The following is a 16,742-nucleotide window of genomic DNA, read 5'->3' as shown; positions in this document are numbered from 1 at the left end:
TTTGACGGTGAGCAGATCCAACTCGCAACTTCTTACCTCGCCTTCTTCATAACCTCCGTCCTCAAGAACGGCACTTCCAGCCCAAGCACGCGTCCGTCCTTAGCATCCTTGACAAACACAAACCGATCAATCGGCTCGCCACCCCAGTACACCCAATCCGCCGCGGTCCAGCTCAGACAATTCTGCTCACTGATTCCCCTTCCTGGTAGCTCCGACTCAAACTCCGACTCCAGCGCCCACATGATCCTCCAATCCTCCCTCACCACCTTCTTCCCATCAGCCAACCTCCCCGGCGTGGAAATCTCCGCCGGATACAGCCTCCACTCTTCAGCCAGCCCCGTGCCGGGCATGACCATGCCCATCGTCACCGCCCAGACCTCCGCAAACGAAGCCAGCATATCCGTGCCATTACTGCTCAGCCCAACCAGCCTCATCGACTTGGCATCGATCTCAATCGTCGCATTGACAGGCATATTCCCCGTAGCCGGCGTCGTCTTGCCGAGAAACCGTCCCGCGTACTCCTTCTGTGCGCTCTCCCTCGCGGCTGCATCCACGGCGGGGACAAGCACGCTCAGCACGGCATCATGAACCCCCAGCACGGCATTGGTGTCGCCTGCCGTGAGAATCACCACCCCCACGCCATACTCATCCAACACGGAGATATACGCGTTATACCCGTACGCCGCGCCGCCCTTTTCCAGAATGGTCACCGTATGCCCCCCGCCTTGGGCGATCACGTCAGCGGGGAACAGCAGTTCAGGAGCAGGGCGGAAGATCTCCCAGGGAGTGCCGACAAAACTGTTGCGCGACCCCGCGAAGCTGCGCGGTTGGAGCCATTCCCGGACTTTGGTTTCTGTGTCGAGCACCGTGTGGGACAGGATGGCGTGCAGGAACGACGACAAATCGGCAAGGGTCGAGACGAGCCCCCCGCCGGGCGCGTTGTCGGCGTAGTTGGAGCCCCAGCTGTTGTCGACAGGCGGGATGACGGCTCGCGAAGAGTCCATGGCGGCCGGGAACGGGCTGACGCTGGGGAAGGTGTTGGGCATGTTGAAGGGGGTGGAGATCAGGTCTTGGACGAGCTGGGTGTAGTTCTTGCCGGTGCGGGCGGAGAGGGCGTAGGTGAAGAGGGTGTAGGCGATGTTGGAGTAGACGGGGCGGGACATGGGTGGCGCGATGGGGTGGAGGGTGAGCATGCCTTGGAGGATTTCTGGCGGGGGGTTGAAGGTTAGGTTCATTTTGGATCTGCTAGGGGGGAATGTTGGAGGGACAAGGAGGCTGGGCTTACGGTCTTGAGTGCAAGGCCCGTAGGGGAGACCGATGATGCCGCAAGATCCGAACTCGGAGTCGTCGATCGGCGGGAAACCGAGGGTTTGGAAGTAGGATTTGAGGTAGAAGTACTCGGAGAAACCATCTACGCCACAAATTAGCCCTTCCCCATGGTGTAATCTTCAGGCGGGATGTACATACAGTTTGGAGGGATCCCAGCTAACTGAGAGGCCAGCGCTCGCAAGGTGATGTTATTCCAAGAGATCAACGACGAAGCATTGTTGAGAGACGGGAGGAACTTGGTAACCGGTTCATCAATATTGACCCCGCTTCGAAGCAGGATGGCATCCGAAATGACCTTGGAAACAGAGCCGATCAAGTACTGGGAGTTCCGATCCAAGCGTTTGGTGCCGTTGACGTTGCCTTTGGCGAGGTGGTGAAATTCCCATAGAGGAACCGAGGGCTTGGCCTGATCCAGGCTGACGAGTCCGACAGAGATTGACGTGTTGCGAGTGTCCCATCCGGCCTTGATGCGTCCAGCGACGGCCGAATCCAGCACGCTGGTGAGATTGTCGAGGGCGCGACGGAAGGTCTTGGAGTGGTTCAAGTCGAGGGGTCGGGGGAGGATGGGGCCGTGCTGCTGGCACTCGAGGGCGGTTGTGGTGGCATGGCTGGCTGCCAGCAGAGACAGAAAGGCGAACTTCATCATTAACGGGAAGGATTTATATAAGCAACTGTATATAGCGAGTGTTGCTTGCAAGTGTTGCTTGAAAGTGTGCTGTATTCAAGACAAAGACTCTTTGGGATCCTGCCCTCTTATAGTATATTGGTTTCAACCCCCCAACTTCATGATTACTTAGCATATAATAATCCAACATGACGTTCGGTAGTAGCTCTGATGAGCCTCACGGCCTGCGCCATCAACATGGCAATCTCTACCCGGGGAAAACGATGACAATGGACATCCACCTGCAGGTTGCCAATCACAAGGCACAAACTAGCGAGTCCCGGTCCATTGGGGCATGGTGTACGGTTCCACAGTGTACCCGCAATACGCGGATCTGTGGAGTCGTGGACCCGGGGAGCGGGAGACGGGGCGGGTGGGGCGGTCGGGGTCCGGCGTCCGATGCTACGGCAGGGGCAATGATGTGCAGTTAAGGTTACAGTAAGTGGGCTGCGGGTCTTATGGAGCCTTACAGCGATCAGATTGGTGCTCGCTAGGGACCCAGGGTTCCACCCTCGCATTCATCGTATTTGCCGGGGTCGGGGCAACGAGGCTGAGCAGAACATCGATGTTCGTCCTGCCTCCATTCATACCAGCAGCGGTGACTAATTCTCAAAAAATTTCATTACTCAACCCAACATGACGCCTTTCGAGCATACAATAGTAATTAGGCGTGTCTAGGATTTTGGGAATGATCCTCAAGCAACAATTCCAGCAAGTTCCATGATATGTCCCCGAGAGGTAATATCGGATGGTATTTCATCCGTCCATGGCTTGAATGGAGACACGTGAAGATTCAGCCACATTAGCTTCATGGATTAAGAGAACGAGATTGTAAGGTATCCGGGTAGTTTATGATTTGGTGCTGGTTTTCTCTATCCGGCAGCAAAGTAAACAGGAAGTAAGGGGCAAACAGGGGGTATCCAAACAAAACATACTGTAGCGCTATATCAGCTCAGCCTGCGCCTCATGGCCAACAAAATATCTGCTAGCTCGCTCAGGCTCTCAAACACTCCCTGAGATAATTCGGCCGAACTTAGCACGCCCTCTAATACAGCCTCTGCCCGAATTAAGTCTTTGCTGTTCGCAGATTTATCCTCGCGCATCTGTGCGTTCTCCTTTTCGAGATGTTCGCATCGCGTCTTGAGCCGCAAGTGGTTTCTTTCCAATTGCATCTGGCTTGCAACCTTTGATGTGCTGGCAGATGCAGTCTCTCGTGGGTCAGGTTGGGAGTCAGAGGAATCCGCCGTTGATGTCAAAGTTGTGGTGCTGCTCCCGTACATTGGCCGCTTGCCCTTGGACGTCGATGAAAGTGTGTAAACGCTAGAGTCCGAGCTTGATATTGTAATTTCGGGCAGTTGTAGGCCACCTGCTAGGCCCTGCGTGTCCGGTACCTCAAAGACGGGCACTGAGAAATCCCGGAAGAGGAAATTCGATGGTGAAGATGGGCATGCGTTCCCGTCCAACGTAAAGGGGAACCCATCCATGGGCGTGTCACTACAACGCTGCTTATCAGCACGAACGGTATCTTTTCTTGATCAGACGACGGTAAGCGTTATCACTGAGTGGCCACTTACAATGGATCAATCGCAGACGTGCCAAATTGTGAAGGCATTGCTTCAACAACTGATGTTGGAATATTGATGGCGGGAATGATGAAAGAGGTGCCTCGATGAACATGATCTTTGTTTTTGATCAGCCACCCTCCAACGATATACTTCCAGACTTTGCACTTAAAGTCTGGTTAGCCACTCACAAGGCGAATAGTCAAGTTTCAGTGTGTCGACATCTCGTCCGTCCATGTCTGGGATTAGTCGCTGGAACAGCGCCCACCAAGCGTCCTCTTCCGATGCGATGGTCTGGGTTTGTTGCACGAACAGCTCATCCTCAGGCCGCATCAAGCGCTCAAATCTGGAAGAAGTCTGTCCTCACAGCCGGACTGCTGCTCGTGCTCTCTCGCCATGTTTGGACTCTCAAACGACTTCCAGCACCGCATGCAACGACGCGATGGCATGTGGCGACGGGCTAGATGTTGCCTTAACACTTGTGTTAGTCTCGAGCCTCAGAGGTGGATGAATGGGCATACCTAAGTCGATAGATATCTTCACAGCCTCCATGGGGATTGCGAGGCCCCCGTTGGAAACAGTCCAGCGTTGCCGCCTCAAACACTTGGTATGGGCAGGCTAGTCTTGGACGATTACTGCCAGCACGGCGTAACTTGCGTCTTTTCTGTTCCCTTGGCTCGTTGTCCCGATCGTGGCTATCTCGACCATTCCCGCCTGAGGCTCCTGAGTCTGCCTGTCCGGCCCCTTTCACGGGGTCTTCTTGCACTCTCTCCGAAGCACCGTTGAACTGGCTGTTTCCATGCCCACCTGCAGGATCCTGAGCATCGTAGTCTGCGTCGTTGGTTTCTTCAGAAGAAGAATCCGATGAAGTGCACTGATCATCATCTTCGGCCCTTTGTTGTAGGCGGAGAGTTGTGTTTGGGGAGAGCGTCAGTCGTAGTTGGATATTGGCCACACCAACCTGCTTGATGATTGTGAACGGCTCTGGTGTGGATGCGAGCAGAGAGGGTGATGTAGAAGCGGCCTCTGATGATAATGGGCCTCCCTCTTCGTCTTGACGCAAAATCACGGGTAGGTCTCTATACGTGTCTTCTCCTGCTCTTTTTGTAGATGTATTTTCAACATCTGCCGTAGTTGAATCCACATCGTGAACCCAGGATGACGGATCAGGTTGGGAAAAGTTCCACCCACCCTTCATAGCTGTGACCAGCTCTTCGATGAGCATGGACCCACCTTTCATAGCTGTGTCCAGCTCTCCAATGAACCCATCCATCATAACTGTGTCCAGCTCTTAAACCCCTGCTCTTAAGGTCTCCGGTGTTGCCTCAAGACTCCAAGATGACGAACTTGAAGTAGATTGGAAAAACAAGCCCAATTCCACCACTTCCACAAAATACTGTCGAATCTCCGAAGACAACTTGAACTTGGGGTTTGCCTGAATATGTTTCCACGCGACTTGCAAGAACCCGTGGGCCACATGATACAAGTGGAAGGCTTGATGCTCCAAGCTCTCCCAGAACCAAACCCTTTGGCCGCAGAACTTGCACGGTTCAAGTGGCAACGTCACGGGTGAGATTTTCAGGATCGGACCAACACTTGGTATGCAGTCGATGGGCCTCGTCGTTGTGGCCGGCCCATTCATCAAAGGATCCGAAGTCGTTAGGGCTGGCACAGGTTTCGCATACACACACGAATGGGCGTAAGATTGCAACAGCCGTGGTTTCATCCCGTATGCCAAGCATGGGAGGTTCCCATTGCTCCAGCCGGCAGAACAGAGATGCATAGTGATTGGCGAGCCGATCGGCCACATAAGGGTTGGCTGTCTTCAGTAACGGATAAAGCGAGAATATCATCCCGTACATGTCGTCTCGCTTGGTGCTGAGCCTTTGATCGCCCCCTGTCATGAGTTTCCATACGTTCGCGATGGTCAATGGCATATAACCCGGTTCGTTTGGTTTTCTGAAGGCTTCCTTGTACATGCCAGTAGTCTCCGGCCACTGCGGGTTGGGTTCGTCGCATTTTGTGCTACCGCTAAACGTGGTTTCCATGGTTTCATTGGTACCTTCGCTGCGGTTCGAGGTGGTTGCTAATTCCACTTCTTCGCTGTAAGGAAGCCAGTTAGCCGAAATACACCAACATACGACGCTTTTTCAAGGCCGTGCAGTCCATGTTGTCGAAAGAACATCTTGATGCCCAGAAATCACCATCAATTTTGAGGATGTACTAACCCGCCCTTGACTCCATGGAGTGTGCTCGTTGCCTTGGTCTTGGAAGTCTCAAGAACTGCTTCATGCTTCCCATGAACCAGTGTCGAACTATCAAACTCGAGCTCCGGCTCGGCCAGGATTTCCAGCGCAGGAAAAGCGCATTCCATTGTATTGGAGGACTTTCGGCGGCCGGGAGCGTGCACGTGGTGGTGTTTGAATGTGGTCAAGTAGTGCTTTCAAAGACAAGGCGAAGCGCTCGAATAGCTACCATGAGGGTATCTTTACTGAATGTCACTGGTATGCAAGGTGCGATGGGCGTCAGATGGCCAGTATGGGTGGGCAAATTGTATAAGTTCCCGTCCCGTCAGGTGCATTGATCCGCACCAGCCCTACACAGCAGAAGTTGCAGATAGTACTCAATAGTAGCCTGTCAAAGTTTTCCCTCATGTGTGTGCATGTACGCAAGACACGTGTTTTTACACGCTGTCATAGGCTGGCACATTTCCAGTTCTGAGAGGCTGAGAGCTTGCATCCGGGTCTACGTTTTGCTCGTTCGCTAGGCCACCGCTCTTTTGGGGGACCATTTCACCTACCGGTATCTCCTGTACTCTACTGTACATACAGAAGGTAATTCGGCTCACCGATGTTAGTCCTGCTCACATAGCCGTGACCTAAGCCCCTAACACCCACTGCTTTGAGTGCACAACACAATCTTGCCAAGCAACAACATGCACCCAAATGTGTGAGGTGTGCCGAGCTGCATTTCCTTGGGGTTTGATTCGTTGAGGACTTGCATAGGGGAGAAGCAACTTGAACAAAAGGGAAACAAATTTACACAGTAGTGCCAACTACCTACTTGTGCTCTGCCCTACTTCGTACTACCGGTACTTATCCGGGCATTGGGGGACCAACGCCGGGCTACAGTCTAACCTGCACATAAGAATACGAGACATCAGAATAACCTGGGTATAGGAATCAAAATTAGGGTTCCCGAGCCATTTTGTATGGCAAATAAGAATAACCTGGGAAACGGACTTATTCTTACAAACTTTGCTTAGTAACCCATACAAATTCAGGATTATTCTTATATACAGGTGAGCGAAAGTATGGGTGAACCCCTGGCTGGGGCTGGGGGACCGAACATCAAACCCTGAAGATAGGCATTTTGGCCCCGATTTGGGCAACTTTTGGTCTGGGTTAGGGTTATGTATCTACCCTGGGACTAAGAATAACCTGGGTATAAGCATCAAAATTGGAGTTCCGGACCTGATTCTTATGTGCAGGTTAGACTCTAATTGTAAACGCAACTGAGGGAAAAGTGGGCAGTGTACGGGTAGTGTTCCATTCGGCGCGGTTGTTCGCGCCACACGCCCGATGGCCCCGATCCGACTAGCCGTCTTGGAGCTCCAACAAGTAAGGCTACAAGCGACTGCGAGGGATACAGGGCAAGTGACGAGAAGGTGTTTGGGCCTCGCAGTGCTATAACCCACGGAAAATACTCGCGAAGTTTAGGCCCCTTGCTTTGTCGATTCTGTATGGATACAGCGCTTGAGATTGCTCTTCGAACGGGTAGCACCGTAGCAGAGTCATTAATTCGCTGAACTTATACCGCAGTGTGCTGCGCGAGGGCGCTTATACCTCTCAAGCGCCTCCGTCTCTGCCACGTTCTTGTAAATAGGTACCTAGGTGCAGTGATGCACATTCAACTCAGCCAGCTCTTTCGTAGTTCAGAGTTGCAGGTGTCCGATCTTCTGCTTAGCCGCTGCTGTGGAGTATGAATCCCCAAAGTTAAACGCCGGGCCGGGCGGGCGGGCCCACGGCCGCTGCAGTAAAATTCAGGTCCCCTTATGTTGTGGGGCCTCGGGCTGGGCTTTGCCATCACCAACAAACAGGACAGAGTCACAAGCACAATGAAACCCAGCTGCTGAGTGACGAGCAGAGAACAGCTGTCTCAAATCACTCTCTCGCGCGCGCGTATCCCGAAGCTATTGGGGGGGCTAGCAAGGTCATTGGACCACGCTCGTCACCGGCTTCGGGAACCTGCGCTGTCTATAAGAGATGCTATGCCCTGACGCCTTGCGATTGACAATGGAATTCTTGATCAGACCTCATCACCCTCATTTTTTTAAGCACGTGAACTCAAGAACTTTGGAATTTATTTATCCTGCCCAGCCCAGCGTGACGCGGTAATCCACAATGTCTACCTTCAACGCGATCAAAAAGAAGATACCCGTAGGCTCCATCATGAAGGGGGCCCAAAAGATCACCCTCTCTGTAGCCACAGAGACGTCGGCTTGGAAGCGCCCTGAATCCATCGCGTTGCAGCAAGGCCCCGGCTTTGAACGAGCAGTTCGTGATCGGGTGGACTTGATCCCCGATGGAACGGTGGACGTGTGTCAAAGGTATCCATGATGTATCCTCCGGGCCCCACGAGATCGACGCTAATGAGCCAGCAGAGAGAAGGAACACACAAGTGACGATCCCGTCGAGCACTACACCGGGGTTTGTTTTGACGCAGACGGAAACGGCAAGAGCGTCCATTTCCCTAAGAAATAATGGGTTGCTTCTGAAAATGGTGTCTGGTTGGAATGGAAGTGAAGGTACATGTATTCTCAGTCATCGATAGCGATAATGGCCCAAACGTCAAACATCTGCAAACCATGGGTCTTCCAGAAGCTCTTGGGCGCTTGGCCGGTCTCTCGGATCCAATTTCATGATCTTGCAAATGAAGTCCCGATCTTCCCTGCAGATTTCACGTTCCGTGGTCATGTGGAACGGCCTCAATGTTTCCTTAGGAGAGTTTTCCATGATCCATGTCAGGACCGCCAGCCGCTCATCGTCGGCGATCTCCTTGTATGAGAGAGGGAAAGGCCCGAAACATCGGTATTGCTTCAAGAGGACCTCAACACCGTAGTCCTCGTGGTCGATTGGAACCTTGGGTTTGAAGATGTGGAAGCCTCGACCGTAGATCAAGCTAATCAGCTGTACAAAACGCCAGTCAGTTTCCATTACTGTCTTTTGGTCGGGTGCTGCGGGTTTACCATAGTGCCAAATGACCAGATATCCGTTGGAGTACCCCATCTCATCTCTAGATGAGCTTCAGGGCTTCTGAACATAGCTGTTCCGATCTGAGCACCTTCTAATGCGTATTTCGAGTCATCCTTGACCGTGCTTTCAAAGTCACACAGCTGGATGTCGGTAAACCGGTTCGTCTCGTCATTTCCGTAATTCACAAGAACATTGCTAGGCTTGATATCTGTAAGATACCAGTTCAGTAGGCATCCATCTGGAGGCACCGTTGGGTGGAGACACCAGACCTGTGTGGACAAACCCATCGCGATGTAGGAGAGATAAAGCTTCGAGCACGCGCCGAGCGACAAACTTCACTTCGTGCCGAGTGAGAGTCTTGGTTGCTGAAGCATGGAGCAGGTCGTCGTCCAGATGCTTCAAGATAAGCGCTGGCGGCTCGTCGATTTCATCCAAAAAGGGGCGTATATACGGCGTTTTGGACTGGTAACGCATCAAAATGTCGCGTTCGTTCTGGAGCCGCCAGTGCCGAACACTCTTAAAGACGACCGTCTCTTTACTTTGGTTGCTAGGTTCGTTCATCGCTCAGTCCTATATCCGCCACGTGTTACCGAAAGAGAGGCGGGAATTACCTTGCAAGCCAGACGGTTTCTTGAAGTTGCTTTCCGATGGTGTATATACCTGTTTTGCCCCTAAAGACCTCGCCAGCTTTCAGCAAGACAGCTGTCATCTTGTCTGAGCCGCTGTCAATGCTTTCCTGCTTCAATTGAGCTCTTTCTGGAGACTGTGGCCGAGACATCCGCAGTAGAAGTGAAGTGCACCTTAACGAAGGTCAAGGGACGGGCGAGTGCAGCAAAGGACTTTGGCGCGCTGAAAAACACAGTGCAGTGAGTGCACCGACCAACCAAAATGTTGGGAAATCTTTGCGTTTACCTATTGGCTTCGCATCAACGCATTTAAGCGGCACTATCAAGATCATAGTGCCCCTTAAGTGCATATGCGGGACGGGCAATCGGCCAGTAGTTGCATACCCGGGGAAGTAGAATTTATACGGCTACCTCCGTACGCTGTTTCCAAATTTCCAAGTTTCCAACAAGGGGTTAACATCATAATTATTCCACTGCACGTCGTTGGGAACTAATCTGGCTTCACCAACAATTATAAGGGCAATGCCAAAATTTTAAGTTTGAAATCACAAACATAAACGATGTATGCAAAGGACTACTACCCAAGGGCTAGATAATCTACTTTTCATCTGCCTTGTCCTTGTTCTTTAACTGGCGCTGAGAAAAGAATAAGTGATACTAGCGGCGCAGTCTACACCTCCTAGGGGGAAGTGTCACACATACCCCTAACCCTAGTATTCCATCCACCCCTGTAACCTGACTTACAAGCCAGGCTTAACTACACCCTATACATTAACATTTACATCAATTACAAGCAGTTCAATTCAGACAACGTAATTGGGCCAATATAGTTATAAGATTCATAGTTACATTCTTTATAGTCAAGTCACTATAGTTAGGTATCGTAGTTTGCTTGTTATAGTTAGGGTATCGCAGTCAGGGTTACAAGTGCACCCTCGTAGTTAGATTGATTCACTACACTCAAATCATCACAGTCGAATCGTCATAGTCAAGTCCTACTACCAAATGATTCAAATCGTTACTTTCAGTTCAATCAAGATCCATATAGTTAGGCAATTACTACAGTCAGGGCATTGCAGTCAGGGCATTGCAGTCAGGGCATTGCAGTCAGGGCATTGCAGTCAGGGCATTGCAGTCAGGGCATTGCAGTTAGGGCATTGCAGTCAGGGCATTGTAGTTAGGACGTTCTTAGGTAGGTTGGCGGGTGTGAGTGCGTGGGATGGTGGGAACGGGCGTGGGCGTAGACCAACCGCCTGGCCAGGGTTGGGGTTTGGTATGGCTCTACACTGCGCCCCTAATACGACTCGAATGAGTGATACTATAGAATACATCGCTGGATGAATTAGGTCGCATAGTATTAGCAGTGTGAAGAGAGGAAAGATCGATTCCTTCATGTTTTCTTTGGTTCTGGCGTCAAAGACGGGATGCGAACTCGGCAGGTAAGGTAGCCAGCCACTCAGCCCCTTTTGACTCTGACTCAAGGATTCTCGCCCTGCCAACCATCCTGATCCGTCCTGACCACCTCGGCCTCTTTGCTCTTCTCATACCCATCAGACCCGAACCTAAGCGGCAAACATACCCCACCGCATATCTTCTCCCCCGTCTCGATGTTCAGATCGCACAGATATCCGACTCCCGGTTTCATGTTGTCGCCTCCAAAGCAGACCTTGCCCGGGCCGCATTCCCTCCCCGTATTGCCCCCACACGATCCGTCCTTGATGGGGTAGCAAATGCCCATGCCATCGCAGGAGGGGCCGCAGCTGTAATAGTGCCGAGGGTCGGTCATGCAACTCTCAACCCGTTCGTCGCAGTCGTCGTAGTACGACCATCCGCCGCATACCGTGTAGATTTGCTGCTTCTCGACGCTGAGGTCCTGGCATGTTCCTCGGCATTTGGGGAAGTAGGTGCAGTTGCTTGAGAGCGGGATGCAAGTGAGGGTAGGACAGTCGCCTAGCTCAGCGCCGCAGGGGGTTCCAACTTCGGCGAGCCGCGCTGTGAGAGGGCCTGAGGATGCGGAGGATAAGAAAGCAGCGGCAATCAAGGGGAGGAGATACATTTTGGCGGTATCTAGGATCGAGTCAGATGTGTCTAGGATGGTATGGGTAGCTTCGGGTAAACAGAGTTCAAGGGGGATTATAAGCATGAACCTGGAAGTAAGGTGATGGAGCCAGTCAGTGTCTGGTTTGTCTAAAAATAAGTATTATGGTACTATGTCCTGACAGCTTCCTATCAGATCTGGGGCGGTTAATATGTCTAGATTAAGGGCTACGATGAGAGCCAACCATCGACGTCGCCGTATATTGGGGACATGTCGGAAGAATTAACCGACAGTTTTGACTTATAGCATTTCGAGAATCGCTTTGGGAAGATGCCTGTGTACCTAGGTACACATGCTCACACTGCAGTAGCTAACATCGCTCTGCAACTTGCCATCGGCATCAACCCCTATTCACCCCGTCCAGGGGGTCACTACTGTCCTGACCTTAACCCGCCCTGCTTCTCAATCAGTACTCTCTTCTTTAGCTGTCAACAAACAACACCCACGTTCACGTTAATTAGGAAGGAATTCCTCCATGAATAGATAGGTAAGGTAAAGGACATCAAGGTAGTAAAGCCCCTTCCCCTGCTAGGCCGGGTAGGTCAGTAACCTAGTAGGTACTACTTGCGTATCAACAGGCCGGATTTATATTACACTTTGAGGACCCCATCAGATGATCATTTCTTACTAGGAAAAGGGTTACAAGACATTGTTTATATAACATCAATGCTAGAATTCATTCTAGCCCATTATGGCCTACCGGCGCCCTCCTGTTCCGTCATTTCTCTCACAATGTCGGTCGAGATAGTAACGGTGGAATAAAGATCCCTTGGTAGGAGATCGGACCAGAAGTGATGGCCGGACCGACGGAAAATGGAGAAATTTCGTATCTGTCTTCGCCGCCCAATTTGAGATGGCGGCCGCCTATGGTCGGGATGAGCGGAGGTCTTCCCCTCCGGATCTGAGAATCGGCGTTCTGTTGATCAAATATCGCCGAACGCGGCGTTATCTCGACTACTCGACTACTAGTAGTATATCAGGCCCAAAGATGATACCTGGCACCACTGTAACCCAGTAACCCACCGGAGGAAAGAGGCAATTACGAAGTCAAATCGGAGAGATTCCTATTCCAAGGGACCGAACGTTCGATCCTTCGGCAATAGCGAAATTTTGGGCACCGGCCTCAGAGTCATATAAAGACCTCCTTTAAGAATAAACAGGAAAAGACTGATGCCATCATGTAGTCCATCAAGTGGGACCACAACACTACCTACCTACCGTACCGTACACTACCTAGTACTTTGCCTGCCTTACCTACAATGGCCACACCAACAGTCTACGTCAGCAGCGCAACCGGACAGGTGGGCGGTGCCGTGGCTCGTCAGCTCCGCAGTCTCGGCTGGGAAGTGCACACAACGACCAGAAACCCCTCGTCGTCAGCGGCCAAATCGCTGGCCTCTATCGGCGTCAAGGTGCTCGGCGGGGACTGGACGAACGAAGCCGCGCTCTCGGCGGCCATCGCGGGCTGCACCGTGGTCTTCATGAACCTGATGCCCGATCTCGCCGACATCGCCAGCGAACTCAAAGCCGCCGAGACGATCCTGCGCATCGCAAAAGCCGCCGGCGGTGTCTCACACATCGTCTACAGCGGCGCCATAACCCCGTCCGCGCCCCCTGAGTTTGGTCCGGATCATTTCCTCACCCGCGGCTTGCAGTCAAAGACAAAGATAGAGCAGGCCGTCCGCGACGCCGGATTCGAGTACTGGACAATTCTGCGCCCGGGGTACTTCATGACCAACCTGGTGCGGCCAAAGGTGCACTTGCTGTATCCCGGCGCGGCTGAGAGCGGTGTCTTCAACCTTGCTTTTAACCCGGACACTCCTCTCGGGTTGATCGACCCCGAGGACATTGCTGCCTTTGCTGTTGAGGCGTTTCGGCACCCCAGGAAAGCCAATGAGAAGGTGGTTACTCTCGTTGGGGAGACAGTGGCTGTTGATGTGGCGCTTGAAATGGTTTCGAAGATGGCCGGCCGCGCCATTCGCCGCGTCTATTTGCCGGAGGAGGAATTGGGGGATACTCTGGCGAAGAATCCGAGGATGTACCTTCAGGTTCTTATGCGCGACCTGTTTCGTGATGTGGACGTCGACGAGGCGAAAAGCTGGGGTATTACGATGAGCAGTTTTGTGGATTTCTTGGCGAGGGAGAAGAAGGAGGTTGAAGACACCTATCGTCCTGCAGGGACTGACTAGGGGATACTACCTTACATATAGTAGTTGTACAATAAGGTCACGAAGGCCAGAGAGCCTAAGCCACTACAATCATGAAAGCTGAATCCTACGGAAAAGTGTATAGGGAGAAAGCTCTCTGGCGACGCTGGGAGAGACAAGCAATACAATCACAACTTGCAACCCCAATTGGCACTTTCACAGAATCCATCATGATCCACAGTGGGTGCCGACTTCAAGTTCCTGACAAGCACCTACCTTATATAGCACTTCCACTAAGGTAGTACTAGTACTAACCTAAATTTCGTGTAGTCACAGCAGGTGCGCTTAGTTGCTGAGCATTAGGCTTAGGTAGGTGCTTAGCTCGTAAACAATCTCTGCAGGCCGTCCTCCGTTCTTCTTCCCGATTGCTGATTCATTCATCAACAACACACCTTACAATCAACACCTTCGAACCGGCTGATCACCATGTTTTCCGAAATCACCATCGCACAGTCCTCCACACCCTTTGAACGAATCGGATTTGGCTCCTGTGGCAGCGTCTGGGCAGACACATCACGATATCCCGACATCGACCAATGCGAGTCCGCACTTGTTCTCAAGCTTGCAGACGGCCTGCCGGACCGCTCAATCGAGAACGAAGCCAATATCCACAAGCATATCCGTCGTGCATCGAAGCCTTAGCCTCCGGAGACCTCGATGGCTCCAACGCTTTCAGCTCCTCTTTCTGCATCAACATTCCAAGCCACACGGCCTTCCTCAACCCCGGAGCACCAACATGGGGCGATATTATCCCTCGACTACCCGCCGACTCCAAGCCCTGCCAGGCTTTGGTCAGCGAGCGCATCTTGCCTGTGCCTCGCCCGGTCCGAAGGTTGCTCGTGGAGCGATTCTGGAATGGCCCAGCGGATAAGATGGATTCCATCATCAACGACAAGCGAAACGAACACTGCTTGATACGCCCGTATATCGGCCGTCGCCGCACCGGAGCCAACGCCAACAGCACGGGCCCGGGAGGACACAGACGGAGCATGCTCAGATCAATCAGCCTCCGCAACTACCCCCTCCACCTTGACCAAATGGAGGCGCTTGGGCTTCCCACGCGCGAATACGCAAGCGCAATAGCCGATGCTCTCGCCTTCTTGCTTTGGGTTGCCGAAATCGACGCCTGCGATGTGGAATACGTTCTTGCCCGGCCTCGAGCATCGGGAAACGCATCCCTCGGAACTCACTGCTCCACTGGCAGCTCGGCCCTGGGACACCATGCGCTATGGGTTCTGGATTTTGACTGCTGTAAGCCGCTCCCTATGACACTTGAAGGTGTTCATCGCGCGGTTGAGCGGTTTTGGCGCAACAACCCATTCTACCCCAACCCGGATACAAAGTGTGAGGAGGATGAGGCGCTTTGGGAGGTATTCAGGGGTCGGTTGCTTGACACCAGTGGAAAGATTATGGCTTTTCAAGTTCAAGGAGGGTTCGAGAGACATGTTGGATCTGCCGGAGCAGTTCGTAAGAAGGATCATAGAGACGGTTGGGATGTACTCCAGGGGTGTTCCGACCGATTCAGCGACGTAGCTGTCGAGCTTGACGAGGCAACGCAGAATAGAGTTTCGAATACAGCGTCGATATCGGCTATCAAAGATTTTCTTTGCCCATGTGCATCGCCACCAGTCACATCGATGACAAGGTTCGGTTTGCCGTTTCTCCGATGCACCATAGCTGCATAGCATCCGCAAGTCACTGTACTAGTATCCCAGCCCACCCAGTTTCAATGCTTTATTTCGCTCAAATTGATCACATAAAGCTAGGTATACTCGAAGTCTCGAAGAACTGAATGCCGGCAATTTACCAATATTAACATGTCCCTGCCGTTGCCACCCTTTCACCATACTGCCCTCCACCATACAACACTCAGACAACAGGCATTGTAACATGTTGTGTTTTGTATGCATTGATCCCCTGAGTCTCCTCCACACCTGGACGAACCTCCGCCAACCTCCTAGCAGCCGCCCCCCACCCCCCGATCCAGAACAAGACGCTCCATAGGATAAGTATCAAAGAGCCGCAACAACTCCCAATAACCCAGCCACCGCCGCACCAGTAAACACCACATACCCCGTCTCCTTCGGAGCAGCATTCTTGCTCGTCGCCCCACCACCACTACCCCCATTCCCACCAGCAGTCCCAGTAGCAGGCACCGGCGCCGCAAGCCCAGAGATACTCTTACTACACGGACCGGCAGAGCTCTCATACCCTGCCGGACAGTGCTGCAGCGCAGAGTTCAGCTCGGCCGAGCTGGCCGAGTACCAGTCCAGCACCCGGCTCTGGTACGAGTACCAGTCGTCGACCAGGTCGCCGGGCAGAGCGGTCTGCCATCCGCACTGGTAGTCGGTGACACCCGTGGCCGTCATGTAGAAACTGGTCATGACGTCGATGATTTCGGGCGGTGGGAAGGGCGCGGATCCGGCCACTTCCATGATGGCGGAGATGCAGTCGCCCATGTCTTCGACTTCGGGGACGGAGGTTTGGCGTGCGATGAGGTGGCCTACGTCGAGGTAGGCTTGGACTTGGGCGGTGGCCAGCAGGCCGAGGAAGGGGACGGCCAGACGCATTTTGGCTGCTGGTATGCTGTCTGTTTCGTTGTGTTTTGGGTTTGAGACTGATGGCTGCCGGTCTGTGGTTGGTAATAGCAGGAGAGTTGCTTGTATTCGGTGGTCCCAGTTGGACTCGGAATCTCGGATGCTTCAAATCTTGTATGAGAAGCAGCGGACTTGACGGTGCTCGACGACCACCTGGCAGGAGGAGAGGCCAACAAGTCAAGTTATACTCATCCAAGGGCGGCCCATTGCATCTAGGTATCTTTGGGGACTTTCATCCCTCGTAGTCGTCCTCTACTCAGCCACCAAATCTTCACCCAAGGCACAAGACTTCATCGTGCTGCACCCCTTTTCGGTCCCTGCATGGTTAGTATCATTCCACTGTCCCAGACAAGAATTTTGGGCCTATGTGACCAGCCGAATGGTGAGACAGCCGCACACCCAAT

At 52.7% G+C, this 16,742-nt stretch overlaps 10 protein-coding genes across 10 annotated transcripts; 3 read left to right on the top strand and 7 right to left on the bottom strand.

Moving 5' to 3' along the window:
• Positions 1 to 32: 32 nt before the first annotated feature.
• On the bottom strand, positions 33 to 1,972 carry N656DRAFT_708244 (beta-lactamase/transpeptidase-like protein; the record flags this gene model as incomplete). Its single annotated transcript, XM_064811491.1, has 3 exons — positions 33 to 1,207; positions 1,286 to 1,411; positions 1,468 to 1,972. The coding sequence occupies 3 exons, from the start codon at positions 1,970 to 1,972 to the stop codon at positions 33 to 35; spliced, it is 1,806 nt and encodes a 601-aa protein (XP_064670593.1).
• Positions 1,973 to 2,589: 617 nt separating this feature from the next.
• N656DRAFT_638379 (uncharacterized protein) lies at positions 2,590 to 3,928 on the bottom strand. The gene is made up of 3 exons (XM_064810395.1): positions 3,747 to 3,928; positions 3,568 to 3,673; positions 2,590 to 3,518 (listed from the first exon to the last, which is right to left on the bottom strand). Exons 2-3 carry the CDS (start codon positions 3,668 to 3,670, stop codon positions 2,941 to 2,943), a joined length of 681 nt encoding a protein of 226 aa, XP_064670592.1. The 5' UTR covers positions 3,671 to 3,673; positions 3,747 to 3,928; the 3' UTR covers positions 2,590 to 2,940.
• On the bottom strand, positions 3,747 to 4,968 carry N656DRAFT_638383 (uncharacterized protein). Its single transcript, XM_064810396.1, has 2 exons — positions 4,077 to 4,968; positions 3,747 to 4,026 (listed from the first exon to the last, which is right to left on the bottom strand). The coding sequence occupies exons 1-2, from the start codon at positions 4,829 to 4,831 to the stop codon at positions 3,888 to 3,890; spliced, it is 894 nt and encodes a 297-aa protein (XP_064670591.1). The 5' UTR covers positions 4,832 to 4,968; the 3' UTR covers positions 3,747 to 3,887.
• N656DRAFT_638377 (uncharacterized protein) lies at positions 4,769 to 6,162 on the bottom strand. Its single transcript, XM_064810394.1, has 2 exons — positions 5,784 to 6,162; positions 4,769 to 5,658 (listed from the first exon to the last, which is right to left on the bottom strand). Exons 1-2 carry the CDS (start codon positions 5,927 to 5,929, stop codon positions 5,106 to 5,108), a joined length of 699 nt encoding a protein of 232 aa, XP_064670590.1. The 5' UTR covers positions 5,930 to 6,162; the 3' UTR covers positions 4,769 to 5,105.
• Positions 6,163 to 7,610: 1,448 nt separating this feature from the next.
• N656DRAFT_778536 (uncharacterized protein) lies at positions 7,611 to 8,498 on the top strand. The gene is made up of 2 exons (XM_064815027.1): positions 7,611 to 8,164; positions 8,219 to 8,498. The coding sequence occupies exons 1-2, from the start codon at positions 7,959 to 7,961 to the stop codon at positions 8,316 to 8,318; spliced, it is 306 nt and encodes a 101-aa protein (XP_064670589.1). The 5' UTR covers positions 7,611 to 7,958; the 3' UTR covers positions 8,319 to 8,498.
• Positions 8,269 to 9,682, bottom strand: N656DRAFT_778533 (putative serine/threonine protein kinase). The gene is made up of 4 exons (XM_064815026.1): positions 9,422 to 9,682; positions 9,080 to 9,357; positions 8,804 to 9,018; positions 8,269 to 8,744 (listed from the first exon to the last, which is right to left on the bottom strand). The coding sequence occupies exons 1-4, from the start codon at positions 9,517 to 9,519 to the stop codon at positions 8,406 to 8,408; spliced, it is 930 nt and encodes a 309-aa protein (XP_064670588.1). The 5' UTR covers positions 9,520 to 9,682; the 3' UTR covers positions 8,269 to 8,405.
• A 956-nt stretch (positions 9,683 to 10,638) lies between these two features.
• Positions 10,639 to 11,589, bottom strand: N656DRAFT_778532 (uncharacterized protein). The gene has a single exon (XM_064815025.1). The coding sequence runs from the start codon at positions 11,490 to 11,492 to the stop codon at positions 10,914 to 10,916; it is 579 nt and encodes a 192-aa protein (XP_064670587.1). The 5' UTR covers positions 11,493 to 11,589; the 3' UTR covers positions 10,639 to 10,913.
• A 1,204-nt stretch (positions 11,590 to 12,793) lies between these two features.
• Positions 12,794 to 13,723, top strand: N656DRAFT_836556 (NAD(P)-binding protein; the record flags this gene model as incomplete). The annotated part of the gene is made up of 1 exon (XM_064818784.1): positions 12,794 to 13,723. One exon carries the CDS (start codon positions 12,794 to 12,796, stop codon positions 13,721 to 13,723), a length of 930 nt encoding a protein of 309 aa, XP_064670586.1.
• A 368-nt stretch (positions 13,724 to 14,091) lies between these two features.
• Positions 14,092 to 15,533, top strand: N656DRAFT_836555 (uncharacterized protein; the record flags this gene model as incomplete). The annotated part of the gene is made up of 3 exons (XM_064818783.1): positions 14,092 to 14,283; positions 14,418 to 15,121; positions 15,508 to 15,533. Exons 1-3 carry the CDS (start codon positions 14,168 to 14,170, stop codon positions 15,531 to 15,533), a joined length of 846 nt encoding a protein of 281 aa, XP_064670585.1. The 5' UTR covers positions 14,092 to 14,167.
• Positions 15,534 to 15,753: 220 nt separating this feature from the next.
• Positions 15,754 to 16,311, bottom strand: N656DRAFT_768007 (uncharacterized protein; the record flags this gene model as incomplete). Its single annotated transcript, XM_064813593.1, has 1 exon — positions 15,754 to 16,311. One exon carries the CDS (start codon positions 16,309 to 16,311, stop codon positions 15,754 to 15,756), a length of 558 nt encoding a protein of 185 aa, XP_064670584.1.
• Positions 16,312 to 16,742: the final 431 nt, after the last annotated feature.

The sequence above is a fragment of the Canariomyces notabilis genome (assembly GCF_033297395.1).
Source record: "Canariomyces notabilis strain CBS 508.74 unplaced genomic scaffold N656scaffold_9, whole genome shotgun sequence".
NCBI lineage: Eukaryota > Fungi > Ascomycota > Sordariomycetes > Sordariales > Chaetomiaceae > Canariomyces > Canariomyces notabilis.
This window is presented reverse-complemented; position numbering and strand designations above follow the sequence as displayed.